Genomic DNA, 13,601 nt, shown 5'->3' with positions numbered 1-13,601 from the left:
TTGAGGTAACAAAGTTATTTCTGATATTTTGTTGATTTTGCTATTCAAGATAAATAATTGCACATGCAAATAATAAATAGTTTTTACTTTTTGATAAAGCTTATTTATACTAAAGTTACCACTTAATAAAAAAGGAAAAAGAACAGTATGATGAGCTCCAATGTACCTGTCACATAGATTTAATAACTGACATTTGGCAGCTCTTGTCAGCCTGTGAGTACACAGGTGTTCCTTTTCACAAACCTTTTCCCTTTGCAGTAGTGTCAGCTCTTTCTGGACAGTTGTTTCTGCAAGTTGCTGCTGCTTTCCTTTTTCCTAACAAACTGTCCTTTTAAAATAGGGAGGATTAATATTTGCTATGTTGGCATTTTTGCTTGTTTAAAATTTAACTTATAATGTAAATTATAGGGCCTCCCTGGTGGTGTAAGGGATTAAGTCTCAGCACTATGAAGCGATCCAAAGCCACTGTGGCAAAAGTTTGATCACCAGCCAGGGAGCTGACCCACATGGCACAGCAGACCTCTGTCTTGCCTGCTGCTTCCCTCAGCAGTGTACTTCATCGATCTGCATGTTCTGCTCCCCACTCTGTCGCTGATGAATCCTCTCTCTCTCTCTCTCTCTCTCACACACACACACCTGTGAACTGTACCCCAGTTCTGTATGCATAAATATTTTAAAAAATGTAAATTATAGAATATTCCAAACTTACAAAAATAATAAAATAATCAAGTCCCCAACATTCCAACTGACCAGAGATCAACATGTTGCCCTATTACTTCAAGTCTTACCCCCATCATTGGTCCAGCAATCTTTATATACCTTACCAGTCCACACAGAGCTTCATACTACATAACAGGAAATGGCCAGTAGTTGCTATTTCTTTTAAGATTCATTTACTTATTTATGCATTCAAGAACTGGGGTATAGGCCAGAGGTGCAAGGGGAGTGGGGGTGAGAGGATTCATCAGAGACAGAGTGGGGAACAGAACAAGCAGATGGATGAAATACACTTCTGAGGGGAGCAGCAGGCAGGACAGGAGAGGTCTGCTGTACCATGTGGGTCAACTCACAGCTTGGGGGTCAAACTGGTGCCACAGTGGCTGTGGATTGCTTTATAGTGCTGTGGTTTAACCCCTTGCACCACCAGGAATGGCTCTTGTTACTTTCTTTTTAAATATTCTGAGTTTACATCCTTATCCCCAATTTTTTTTAAACTTTGAGGTATAATTTACAGATTTAAAAAATAGCTTAAAAGTTAAAGGAAAATTTAACTAACTTTTAAATCGCCTACGTTTTTTAACTTATGCTATGGAAAACTGGATTACTCATTCTTGTACAACTGAGTAAAGTTAACTTGATTTTAAATAGGTATAAAATTACAGGTCTTAGTACAATAGTATATCACAATATAAATAGATTTGGTATTTCCCCCTTTTCCTTTTTTAAGTCAGATGTCACAGGTAAAGGTAAGCTCTGCCCTTAATTCCATTGTCTTCCTCTTTCCCCACAGGCAGCCACTATTCTGCAAGTTGTTGTCTTACCTTTCCCAAGTGTCGTTTTGTATTTTTTCCCCCATATGTCTGTTTCCCAGACCATTACGAGGTATTATTTATTGCTTTTAAAATGTTCATAAATGTCACATTGCCCATAACCGTTTGCAGTAATTTCAACTCAACATTGCCGATATTTTTATTCCCCGCCCACAGTTCGTCTTAAAGTAAAAATTGAAAGCTTCAGTCTAGTCTGTGGCCTGGGCGGGGCCCCAGCTAGGGGCGGAGCCTAAATGGGGAATGGGAGGGGCAACATGGACGCTGGGCGGGGCCTGAGGAGCCTGAGCCTTTGGATGGACGCGGAGGTTCCGTCCGGAAGCTGTCGTCATGGTGGCCCCCGTGGTGTACTTGGTGGCGGCGGTTTTGCTTGTTGGCGTTATTTTCTTCCTGACTCGTAGCCGGGGCCGGGCGGCAGTAGGTAGGAGATGCCACCACTCTTGGGCCAGTGGGGTCGCGTTTTCTAGCCTCAGCCTTTGTAGGCCGTCGCGCTGCGGCTCAGGCGCATGCGCTGGCTTGCCCGCCGGGGAGACTGGGGCCTGGGCTCCAGACCTCACTCGCCGAGCGCCAAATTGGCCGCGCGCATGCGCGTACATGCGCAGTGGGCGGGGCAGCGATGTTAGAACTCTGCTTATGGACTGGATGTTAGCGAACTTCCTTTCTCTGGGACGCTGAAAAGAGCCTCGAATGTTCCTTACCCGGCCTCCTAACACTCCAGACCTCCACATCCAGTAGGGCCAGACACTGGCAAACAGACTCACATCACTCACTGGGGCTAACCCGCTCTGTGCCCGTTGGAGAAACCACAGGAGCTTCCCACCCCACCTATGCTGGATCTAGAGCTGGTGCCAACAAGGTGCACCTGAGTATTTTCTGCCTACCCATGAGCTCACCCCACATCCTTCAAGTGTAAAGGGTGGTCCCCAGAAGGAGAGCACCCATGAGCCGTTCTCCCTATTCTGCATTTTGACCAGAAGGCCCTGTGATCAGCGAGGGTACACACAAAGGATGCACATGGCTCCCCACCCACACAGACACCATTTATTGTTAGCATATGGAATATGGATTTGTGTGTGTGTTTTGTCCTCCCTAGGCTCACAAGCTCCTTCACAGCATCTGTAGATTCCAGGGGGGAGGGGAGACAAGTGAAACAGATAGCCAGCAAATATTTCTGAGAGAGGAGAATCAGCCCCCTAATGTGCACTCTGGTTTGGGTGCCATATAAAAGCATGGCACATGTAGTTAGGCAAGAAAAAGATGCAGTCCTGTAGTGGGCATTCAGATGAGGTTGGGAAGGTCAAGGCTGGCTTATCAGAGGAGAGGAGGTATGTCTAGCAAGTGATAGTCTCATGAAAGGCCAGCTAGGAAGCTGGGGCCTTGCAGGAGAGACAGGTACGAAACCGGCAGGAGGGAAGGAGTGATCTTGCTGCATTGGATCAAGATGTAGGTCTAGGCTGTAGAGGTCTCAGTCACCTGAGAAGCTGTGGGTCTTAGGAGCCTGAAGAAAGTTGAGTAGAGTGAATGTTGCTCTACTGCCATTGAGTAGATTCAGCTGCCTGACAATATTCTGATTCCTCTCTTTCCTCTCGCTGATTAAGAGCCACTGCACAATGAAGAGGAGCCAGGAGTAGCAGGTCGAGGGGCGCAGCCTAGGCCCCTAGAACCAGAGGAAATAAGAGCTGGGGGCAGGCCCCGGCGCCGAAGGGATCTGGGCAGCCGTCTGCAGGCCCAGCGTCGAGCCCAGCGGGCCTGGGCAGAGGTGGATGAGAATGAGGAGGCGGCCATCATCCCAGGTGAGAGGGACCCAACATGGTGGTGACGGGACCTCCAAAACCACAGAAGATTGGGTTGTGAAGCGATGGGGTGGGTGGGAGGAAACTGGGGACCTGGCCTTTGGTCCTAGAGGCTAGGCTAGAAATTCTGGTCCCTGACCCTGTTACATTATGCAAACCCCCTCTTCCTTCCTCTTGGCTCTTAGAGTCCAAACAGAAGGACAGGGTCTTCAGATTGGCCAAGAGAATTCCTTGTTCTGTTCCTTTTATTCCAGCACCCTTCCTGGTGTGGGCACACTCATTCCCTGGAGGCCTTACCCTAGGACCAGAGAGTCTGGTCAAGAGCTTCTACAGTTCCTGGAGTGGGGCTCCCTGTGACCTAGAAGGAGAGCTTGGGGATAGAGACATTCTGTTGACAGAGGCTTCCATAGCTCTGGTGCTAAGTTGGAGGACCAACTTAGGTCTAATCCTAGGATCCAGAGCGGGTGGATCCCATAATCTTGGGATTATGGGGAAGATTATGGGAAAGATGGCCTCTTCTCCAGTGCTTGATAGCTGGCTTGAACCTGAGGAGGGATTATTTGGGACTTTTGCTCTCGGACTGTTGGGAATGGCTACTTAGGTTCAGAAAAGAGGCCCTCTGTGGTACCATTCCTCCTGTGCCAGGGTTGGGGTCAGCATCCTTCCGCTCAGGTTTCAGAGGGTCTTTAACTTTTTTAGCTGGTCCTGGGTAGGGCTGGGGTGGAAGCTGTTTTTTTGCTCTGCGTGATGGGAGAAAGGGATAACCCTGGCCAGAGTCTTACAACAACCTGGAACCCTCAGCAGTTCCTGGCCACAGTGAGCATGATTTCCGATTTGAGATGGTAAGAAAGTTTCCCCATGGGATCATCCTCCCCTGGTGGTTTAGCCCAGACACAGAGTCTAGAGAACTCCAAACGCCCAGATGTCCCTGCCTGTTATTATCAGACACTGAGATAAGGAACCTGGAGCTTCTCTTTTATGGCTGTGCAGCACTTAAAGTCCTCATCTGTACTCTTGCCCATGGTTCCCTGGTGCCTCTTCCACACCAAAATGTACACACTTCAGAGTGTAAGCTTCTGTATTCACAGTAGATGCTTCAAGAGAATACAGCTGGGCTAGTGACTCTTGCAGGTGAATGGAAAGGGACACCCTCAGGAAGAGAGGAACAAGGGGTGGGGTGGACCCATCATCTTTGGTCTTCTCTGGCCAAAACTTGAAGTGTCTTTCTCTGACTACACTCAGCCCACGAGGAAGAAGACAGTGAGAAGCCAGTGGAAACACATGTGTCAGGGAAAATCGGAGCCAAGAAACTACGGAAGCTAGAAGAGAAACAGGCGCGAAAAGCCCAGCGTGAGGCAAGCAGGAGGGATGGGGTGCAGAACTGGGAGGTAGGCAGGGGCCAGCTTCCCTGACCTCATGACAGATCTTCCTCTCCTGCTCTTTGTATGTCGGGCTGGTGTTTGTATCTTGCCTGTCTTTCTGTCCTGCAACCTTGGTCTGTGGCATTGCTTGCCCTGACCTATTTGGGAAGTGAGCAGGCTGCAGTTGTGGGTGGGGACGTGTCCCTTATGAAGTCCTCTCTTTAGGCAGAGGAGGCTGAGCGTGAGGAGCGGAAACGCCTCGAGTCCCAACGTGAGGCAGAATGGAAAAAGGAGGAGGAGAGGCTTCGCCTGGAAGAGGAACAGAAGGTAAGGCAGGCCTGTGATCCTGACTGCTGACCCATGACCAGGCAGCCGTGCTTCCATGCAGCTACCAACACCCTACCGAGAGGCTGGGCGTGGGAACAGGCCTGCGCTCTAATCTGAGCTCATGTAAAACTGCTAAAAGCAGAGCTTGAGACGGGTTTTTGTGTGTGATTTTTTTTTTTAAAGATTTATTTATTTGTGCATACAGAACTGGGGTACAGGCCAGAAGCTCAGGGGCGGCGAGAGGCTTCACCAGAGACAGTGGGGAGCAGAACAGGCAGATCGCCGAAGTACACTGCTGAGGGGAGCAGCGGGCGGGTCAGGAGAGGTCTGCCGCGCCATGTGGTCACCTCCGGGGCAGGCGGGGATCGAACTCATGCGGAAGTGGCTTTAGCTTCTCAGTGCAGTGCTTTAACCCGCTGTGCCACCAGGGAGGGCCAGTGCGTGTGATTTTTTTAAAGTAACCGGAACATTGGGATGATCGAGAGTGACTTGAGCAGGGTAAGCTAGCGGGAGAGGGGCCAGAGAGGTAAGGGCACTGTCTGCATTCTGAGGGTCTTACAGCTGTAAAAGGTCATTGTAAGAGATGGTGGGCCATGCCTGTGGGGTCCACGTGGGGCCTGGCATAGAGGGGTACGCAGGGAAAGGGAGCCACGCAGAAAAGTTTGCCAGGGCTTCTGAGACAGCGTCCACGAAAGAGAGCATCACAGATCTGTGGGGTATATGAGGAGGGGAGAACCAGTGGCCAGGGCCGCCCCAGCGCCGACTCCATAGCTGATGCCTTTGGTCCCTCACTGTCCACATGTCTAGGGAGGCTGCTGTGGTGAGTGCTAAGAACACAGCAGAGGGGAGGCGTTAGCAGAGCGGTTTTTTTCCCTTTCTGAGTATGAGCAGGCCTGGTGCGCCTTAAATATCCTGGGGTTTTTCTCCCTTGCACCCAGTTTCAGTTGTTGTTACCATCTCACCTTATTGTGGTATATTGTTCACAGCTCATGTTGATGCACTATATTATCAGCTAAGGCCACATACTTTTCTGATTTTATTTGTTTTTTCTCAGTATCCCTTTTCTTTTCCAGGGTCCCACTGAGGATCCTAGTTAACAGTTGTCATGTCTCCACAGGCCTCTCTGGTCAGAGTCTGAGACTCCTTGACAGTTTTGAGAAGTGCTGGGCATTTGTAGACTGCCTCTCAGTTTGTATTTGGCTGAGAGTTTTCTCGTGATTAGACCAGGGTTATAGATTTCTAGGAGGGTGACTGCAATGCAGAGACCAGCCTCACCACAACATAACAAGTGTCTGTGTTATCACCTTCACTTATCACTAGTGATGTTAACCTTGATCACCTGGGAAAAGTTGTGCTTGCAGATTTCCCCTCGGTAACATTACTCCCCTTTCCTATGCTTTGGAAACAAATTACACAGTCCACACTTAGTGGGGAGTTAAGAGAGGATCTGCAAAGTGTTTGGAATTCTGTTGTACTAGAAATTTGTGTCTTCTCTGTATATGCATGTGGATTTAGGTTGTGGACTTTATACTTGGTATGGAAACCCAGACACGCAGCTTGCTCCAGCTTTGTCCATGGGGAGCTTTTATCAGTTGGCTCCTGTGTCCATTTGACGTACCCTTGTTGTTTTGTCTTGTTTTATTGAGTGCTTGCTTTTTGGCACTGCAGGAGGCTCATCTTGTGCATTTCCTGTTCTGACCTTAGCTTCATGTTTGGAAAAGATCCTTCTGGGCGCTCTGGAAAGTGTGTTGGGTTGGGAGAGGCTGTTGCACTCGGTGATAGAGATGATGAAGTAATGTGGACAAATTGAGATTATTTTAGAAGTTCAAGAGGAAACAGTAGAGGGGACCTTGTTCCTGACCAGACAGCTGGCCATGTGGCCAGTGACCTAGGAGGAGTATAGAAGGTGTGGGGAGTACATCTCGGGGTCTGGGTCATAGTCAGTTAGGGATGCCTGTGAGGCCATCTGGTGGGTGAGTCACAAGATGGCTGCTGATGCCATGATACGACCAGGTCACCCCAGAAAGGGACAGGGCTGAGTAGTGGTGGAAACAGGGTGAATGACCTGATGAGCAGGAGGAAGTCCAGGAGAGGGCAGATTCTGTTAGCCCAGGGAGAAAGAAGGACTAGTCAGCTCTGCCAGTGCCTCTGAGAGGACAGGGATGAGGCACAGAGGTTGCCCTATGGGTTTGGTGGGCTGGAGAGCATGTGGCAAGGGAGTCAGAGACGGGGCAGTGCCGTCTCTAAGAGAAAGTTAGGTTGTATGGCCTGCAGGGAGATGAGGGTCCAGAACAGGAATGGGGTGGGCATGCTCCCCAAATGACCTGACCCTTTCGTCCTCACGTCTGACAGGAGGAGGAGGAGAGGAAGGCCCGGGAGGAGCAGGCCCAGCGGGAACATGAGGAGTACCTGAAGCTGAAGGAGGCCTTCGTGGTGGAGGAGGAGGGCGTGGGCGAGACCATGACTGAGGAACAGGTGGGCCTGCCACCTGGGAAAACCCTCCCTGCACCCACTAAGGCCAGCCACCCCATCTCAGACACCCCCTGCCTCCTCCAGCCCTCCTTGCCCACCCCAGGAAAGGTCCAGCAGCTCCTAGTAGCCAGAGACCTTGCCTTACGAGGTGGCGTCCCTGAACCCATCGCTGTGTGAGCTCTGCTGCTCATGAAGGCAGGTGGGTGGGCACGGACACGTGGCCAGCAAGCATGACCCTACCGTCCCTGTGAGGGACACTCACCCCAATTCTCTGCTCCTTTAGTCCCACAGCTTCCTGGCAGAGTTCATCAGCTACATTAAGGTAAGAAGCCACAGAGTGGGCCCTGGTGCCAGCTCCCCATCTCGCATGTGCATGCCATGTGCATCCTCCTCAGGGCCTGGAGGGGGTAAACCGGAGCGGGAGGGTGGGCTTTCCACTAAATGGGGGCTGGGGACCGGAGAGCTTGAGCAGCCGGGGAGTCCCTTCTCAGCAGACTCCAAAGGTGGAGAAGGACCTGGGCCTGTGTGGGAGGCCTGCGTCTCTCATCACTTCCTCACACTCAGGGTCTGACAGCTTCCCTGCTTCTCAGACCCCACGCTGAGTGAGTCACCGTGTTTTCAAGTTTCGTCACATGTGTTTTCTGTCAGTTCTGTCACACGGAGGCTCCACTGAGTTGAAACAAGTGTCCCCTGCCATGTGTTCCTGACCAGGAACTTGGGCCTGGTGGGTGCTGAGAGGGGGACAGGGTGCTATTCCCTTGGGAACTGGGATGGGGTGCAGGTGTGGCCCCTTCTGTCTGCAGCCTGCTGTGGCAGCCCAGGCCAGGCCGCTGGATGCTGCTCCGGGTTGCATAAGCACGTCCTGCTCTGCTTTGCTGCTAAGCAACTCCTCTCCCACGAAGGATGCGAGAGGGGAGAGGTTTTCAAGTGCAGCTCAGAGGTGCAGAGGCGGCTGAGGGAAGGAGTGCAGAGGGAGCGGGGGCGTTGGTGGGGGTGGTTCTAGGGGGTGCCAAGAAGCCAGGGCTTGCATAATCCTCCCCCCACCTCTCCCCAAAGAGAGGAGGGTTTAGGCCTCCTAGCAGCCTGCGAATGAGCTCACAGCCTGGGGCCCAGGGGTTCCCCAGCCCAGCGGGAGAAAGACAGCAGCTTCCAGAGGGCCCTGTTCCCTCAGGCTGTGACCACTCCCATCTCGTGGTGCCCACTCTCCGCCCTGGCACCTTAATTGATGGTCAAGTTGGAGATCACTGACCCCACCTGCCCAGTGGGCAGTATCATGGAGGACCTGGAACCCAGCCATTCTCTGTAGCGCCCCCTTTGCGGAGACCTGAGGAAGTGCAGTCGCAGCCTCATTTTCAGCGGCTCTCCTGGGGTACCGTCTCTGGGGATCCTCAAACTCTTCAGAAGCTCACAGGTCTTTCTGGCCTGTGCTGGCTAAGCCTTCCACTGCTGAGACTCAGCCACTTCCCGTCCCACCCAAGGGGATGGGCCCTTGCATTTGAGGATTTTGGGACCAGGGGAACGTTTCTGTGCCTGGGGCAGTTTCTGAGAGTTGTGGCATAGCTTATTCTCGTAGGTTCTGTCTCACAGGGCTGGGTTTGTGTTTCTCCAGACGTACTTGGACCCTAGCAGCCCCTGGGGCCAGGTCTTCAGGGGCTACCTAGGGTGGCTCGTGTTGCCACTCTGAGCTGCCCCAGAGGCCCCAGCACCTGCTGCCTTGTAGGTAGAGGCCAGCTGGCATGGTCACCTTGTGCTTGCCCACCCCGTGGCCTCACTGCCACCTGCTTAACTTACAGCTCCCAGATTCGGTTTGGCACCTCGAGCAGTCACATGCCATCCGCAGCTGGGAGGTGTCACTGTGTCAGTCCTCCCCCAGCTCATTTGCTGCGAAAGACTCATGGACCTCCAAAGACTGCTTCTCAGGGTTTTATCTGTCTGTGTGTGGGGGAGGTGGGAACAGTGTATGTGCAGGACCAGCAGCGGACCTCCGGCCATACCCCTGAAATGTGTACCGTGGAGAGGCACGGGAACACAGCCGTATGGGGAAAGCACCACGCAGTGTGACCAGTTATTTTGAGAGTGGACTCGTTGCTTCAGAGGGTGTGAAGAGATGGGTGAAAGAAAGTGTGAGTGTAGTGAGGGTGTGGGGATCCTAGGCCGGGCCGCGACAAAGGCGAGGCAGGAAGGAGCCTTGCTGCCTCTCTGCGCCGTGGTTGTGGGCCTTTCATGTGTTCCTTCCTCAGCCACCAACTCTCCAGTGTCCCCGAACAGGCTGTGACCCAGGGCAGGAGCCAGTTCTTATTCTCCTCTGCATCCCCCACCCCGTGCCTTGTGCTGCAGAGCCCTAGCAAGTCTCGCTCACAGTTTTTTTAAATAGTTTTTGGTGACTGTCATCCCTCCTTTCATCTCTCTGTGCTTCCCCTCCCAACCTGTCCGTGATGTTAACAACAGGCAGGAAAGGCGGCTGCAAGCCGCACCCTGCGCATGTGGCCAGCCCAGGACGGGGCCAGTGGGGCAACTGGTGCTTCTAGAAAGATCTCCCCCTCAAGCAGGGGAGTGAGCAAGGCCACAGGTTGTGAGTCCCTGGATAGGGCAGGTTTGAGAGCATGTGAGTGAGTATGTAAGGAGAACATGGCTCTCCCACGGCAGTCTGCAATTTCTCAGCCCCCCGAGAGGACAACACAGCACCTCCACAGTTCCAGTGCTAAGGGATTTGCCCAAGCTCAGCGCCTCTTTTTTCCCTCCCTCTCTTTGCAGCAGTCCAAGGTCGTGCTCTTAGAAGACCTGGCTTCCCAGGTGGGCCTGCGGACTCAGGTAAGCCCTGCAGTGTGGATTGTGGCCACAGGGTCTATGTGGCTGTCAGAGGGAACCTAGAGATGGGGTCTTGGTGCCCCTTCACCATGTCCCCAGCTGAGACCCAGTGGAGTCTAGGACTCTCTTGACATCCCAGGAATCCTGCCTTTCAATAGGTGGAAGACAGGCAGGAAGAACAAGAAAAAGCCCAAATCCTGTCACTCTAGCAGTTCCTGTAACCAAAGAATCCCCAGTTTAGTGACTTTATCAAGTCTCTTGCAAATGGGCCACACCGACCTCTATGGCTAAGTGCTGCCACCACTCCTCTCCTGACTGGGAGAGAGTCTTTCACAGGGGTCTTATGGGACCAGAGTCCCTTCTCGCCAAGGTCCCTCCAAAGGAGTCACATTGGGGACAGCCATGAGGGGGAGAGGGGCTCTAGCTATGGCGGGAGAGAGGTTGCCTCTGCCTTCTCTGGGAATGTCAGTGCCTTGAGAATTATTCTCCTCATAGGACACCATCAACCGCATCCAGGATCTGCTGGCTGAGGGGACTTTGACTGGTAAGAGGAGAGTTGGTCACTTTAGCCCCTGGCCTTGGGAATGCCTGGCTGCAGGGCTATTTGCAGAGGCAGGGTGGCCATGGGGGTGGGGGAGTAGCAGTGAGGGGTACTGAGCAGAACACAATTAAAGGGAAGATTTGTACAGGTCTACGGGTGCATTGGGGTTGTGTGGACAGGCAGGAAAGGCTAATTTTTCTTAAAGATGTATTTATTCATGCATACAGCAACTAGGGTGCAGGTCAGAGGTGCGGGGGTGAGAGGATTCACCAGAGTGGGGAGCAGAACAGGCAGATCAACTGAAGTACACTGCTGAGGGGAGCAGGGGCGGGTCAGGAGAGGTCTGCTGCACCATGTGGGTCAGCTAGCTTGGTAGTGCTGAGACTTAACCCCTGCACCACCAGGGAGGCCCTGGGAAAGGCTAATTTGATTCGCCTGGCCAGTACTGGCACCCTGGAAAGGGCAGGCCAAAGGGCCGGAGGGCCCTGAGCCAGCTGGGAAGGGGTGGGGGCTGGGCAGGCACAGGCCAGTGGGCAGGGCTCAGCGCGCAACCGGTTCTTCCCTACAGGTGTGATTGATGACCGGGGCAAGTTCATCTACATAACCCCAGAAGAATTGGCTGCTGTGGCTAACTTCATCCGCCAGCGGGGCCGGGTGTCCATCACGGAGCTTGCCCAGGCCAGCAACTCCCTCATTGCCTGGGGCCAGCCGCCCTCTGCCCAGGCCCCAGCCTAGCCTAGCCCTTCCCTCTCGGACTCAGAATTGGCTTGGCCTACCTACATTTTTATGTCTCCCCACCACCCCGGGGCAGTGACAACATGTGGCCAGGCTGCGATTAAAGGCCTGTGAGCATTGCTGAGCTTGGTGTGGCTTGGTATGGCAGAAGGCCTCACTGGGGATCCCAGATGAGCAGGTGAAATTTAGGCCTCAGACTGTATCCTGGCGTGGGTAGTAGAGGGTGGTGGAAGGAGGAACCTTTGGAGGCAGATGGAAGTTCCATTCTTTGCATTCATTCATTCACAAAAACATACTGAGCTTGTACTGTGTTCCTTTGTGTGCTGAAAGCTCAGCCCCCAAGGCTGGTGAGATCTTTGTCTTCCTCCCCACACTTTCCAGAATGGGAAACCTCTTGGACCACTAATCCCCAGCTGGGGAGAAGGTCTCACTGTTCACTGTATGGATTCAGAAGCCCTAAAGAAAGCCAGGGGCCCTTAATAAGAGTTAATGAGAAGTGCCAAGTCGAGGCTTAAGGAACTACAGCCTTTAAGAGGGAGGGGAGGGAGTGGGAGGTGCTTAGGAGTGGCCAGACTGAGAATTGTGGGGCAGGTGAAAGGAATGAAATGAGCTGGATGGGACGGTGCAGGGGAGAAGCAGTGCTTCATCCAGCACATCACATAAATTCAACTTCACATCCTTGACAAAAAGCTAAACGGAGTGGGTGAGTCCACCCACCGGTGGATGTAAGGACCATATGTTCAGGAGTGGGTGTGGGATGGGAGATGTGTGTCGCCTGTAGGGTCAGACACTGGTTCCTGTAGGCTGTGCATGGCGTGAGCATCTTGCTAGGCTGAGGGTGAGGCATGTACTTAAATGTGTTTTTTATGCAAGGTGGCCCCTAAACACCACCACCTACTTCCTCTGGTGCCTGGAGGAGGAGGCAGGCAGTGTGCTGTTCCAGCACAGGAGGAAACTGGCTGTGTGCACGGTGATGGGGAGACAGTACTTGGAGCTGCAGGGCAGAGCCTCCCTCAGGGGCTGTCCATTTGGTGCCTGAAGCACGCACTCCAACCTGAACTCCACGCCACAGGCACTGGGCGTCATCTGGAGCTGCACAGGGCCACATACATTGTTGGAGGCCATCTGGGAGCCCACAGTCTGATAGGAGAGGGAGGAAAAAGACTGGTGACACAGTGTGAAGTAGAAGCAGAACATTACAGAGAGAAGAGATGGCTTCCAGCGAGAGCCGTGTTCTCAGCTCTGGTTGCTCATCAGAATCACTGGGGGGCCTTGGCAGTCTTGCCAGGCCGCACCCCAGGCCAGTTCAGTCACAGTCTCTGGGGGTGGCAGGCAGGGAGCATCAGGAGGTTCCAGTGTGCACAAGGTTGAGCGCACACGAAGGGAAGTGGGACTGGCGTGGAGAAGCAGGCTCCGTCGTCGTGAGTACTAGAATCCCCACAGAGCAGCACAGCAGCCCTGGGGGCCCCTCAGTCTCCTTCATGGTGCTCAACCGCTGCCATCCAGGTAGTCCCAGCCCCCTCGGCACTGCACCCAGTGGCCGGGAGCCTGGCTGGGGCCTTCCTCAGGCCCCGAAGTGGTCTAAGATTCTTTCTGTCCAAGGACAGCATGGAGGGAAAAACCTATGATCCTTTGTGTGTTATTCAGTGATCAATCTGCTAATTTATTACATTTATCAAGTGAACAGTTCTTCGAATAGTAACCAATTAAAGTTTTTCTAAATATGTGCAAACTATTTTCGCAGCTAATAAATGAAAACTTACACATTTAACAACTTACAATTTTTCCAGCACTTAATCTTAATTATTACTTAAATACTTGAAGCATTTAATTAATATCCCCAAGTTTAATGTTAAAAATTATCTTAAATGCTTTTACACATTCAAAAGTAAACCAGACACACATAGTATTATACTATTGTGTTACTGATCTGCTGATTATCATTTCAGTACTAAGGTTTACATTTACTTACAGATTAGCTTTGTTTTTATTTCTTCTTCGGGGTACAGTCTTCACT

At 52.3% G+C, this 13,601-nt stretch overlaps 1 protein-coding gene across 1 annotated transcript; it reads left to right on the top strand.

Annotated features, from left to right (window-relative positions):
• The first annotated feature begins 1,821 nt into the window (after positions 1-1,821).
• On the top strand, positions 1,822-11,708 carry DDRGK1 (DDRGK domain containing 1). The gene is made up of 9 exons (XM_004687357.2): positions 1,822-1,968; positions 3,146-3,340; positions 4,583-4,695; positions 4,927-5,028; positions 7,381-7,503; positions 7,784-7,822; positions 10,255-10,311; positions 10,804-10,852; positions 11,418-11,708. Exons 1-9 carry the CDS (start codon positions 1,878-1,880, stop codon positions 11,582-11,584), a joined length of 936 nt encoding a protein of 311 aa, XP_004687414.1. The 5' UTR covers positions 1,822-1,877; the 3' UTR covers positions 11,585-11,708.
• Positions 11,709-13,601: the final 1,893 nt, after the last annotated feature.

Source organism: Condylura cristata, unplaced genomic scaffold, assembly GCF_000260355.1.
Source record: "Condylura cristata isolate star-nosed mole 26May11 unplaced genomic scaffold, ConCri1.0 scaffold00022, whole genome shotgun sequence".
Classification (NCBI taxonomy): domain Eukaryota; kingdom Metazoa; phylum Chordata; class Mammalia; order Eulipotyphla; family Talpidae; genus Condylura; species Condylura cristata.
Note: the sequence above shows the minus strand (reverse complement) of the source record. Positions and strands in the feature narration are given on the sequence as shown.

Coding starts and splice junctions, on each gene's coding strand:
- DDRGK1 (XM_004687357.2), top strand. CDS start 1,878: ATGGTGGCCCCCGTGGTGTACTTGGTGGCGGCGGTTTTGCTTGTTGGC. Junction 7,504..7,783: donor AGACCATGACTGAGGAACAG/GTGGGCCTGCCA, acceptor CTGCTCCTTTAG/TCCCACAGCTTCCTGGCAGA. Junction 7,823..10,254: donor AGTTCATCAGCTACATTAAG/GTAAGAAGCCAC, acceptor CTCTCTTTGCAG/CAGTCCAAGGTCGTGCTCTT.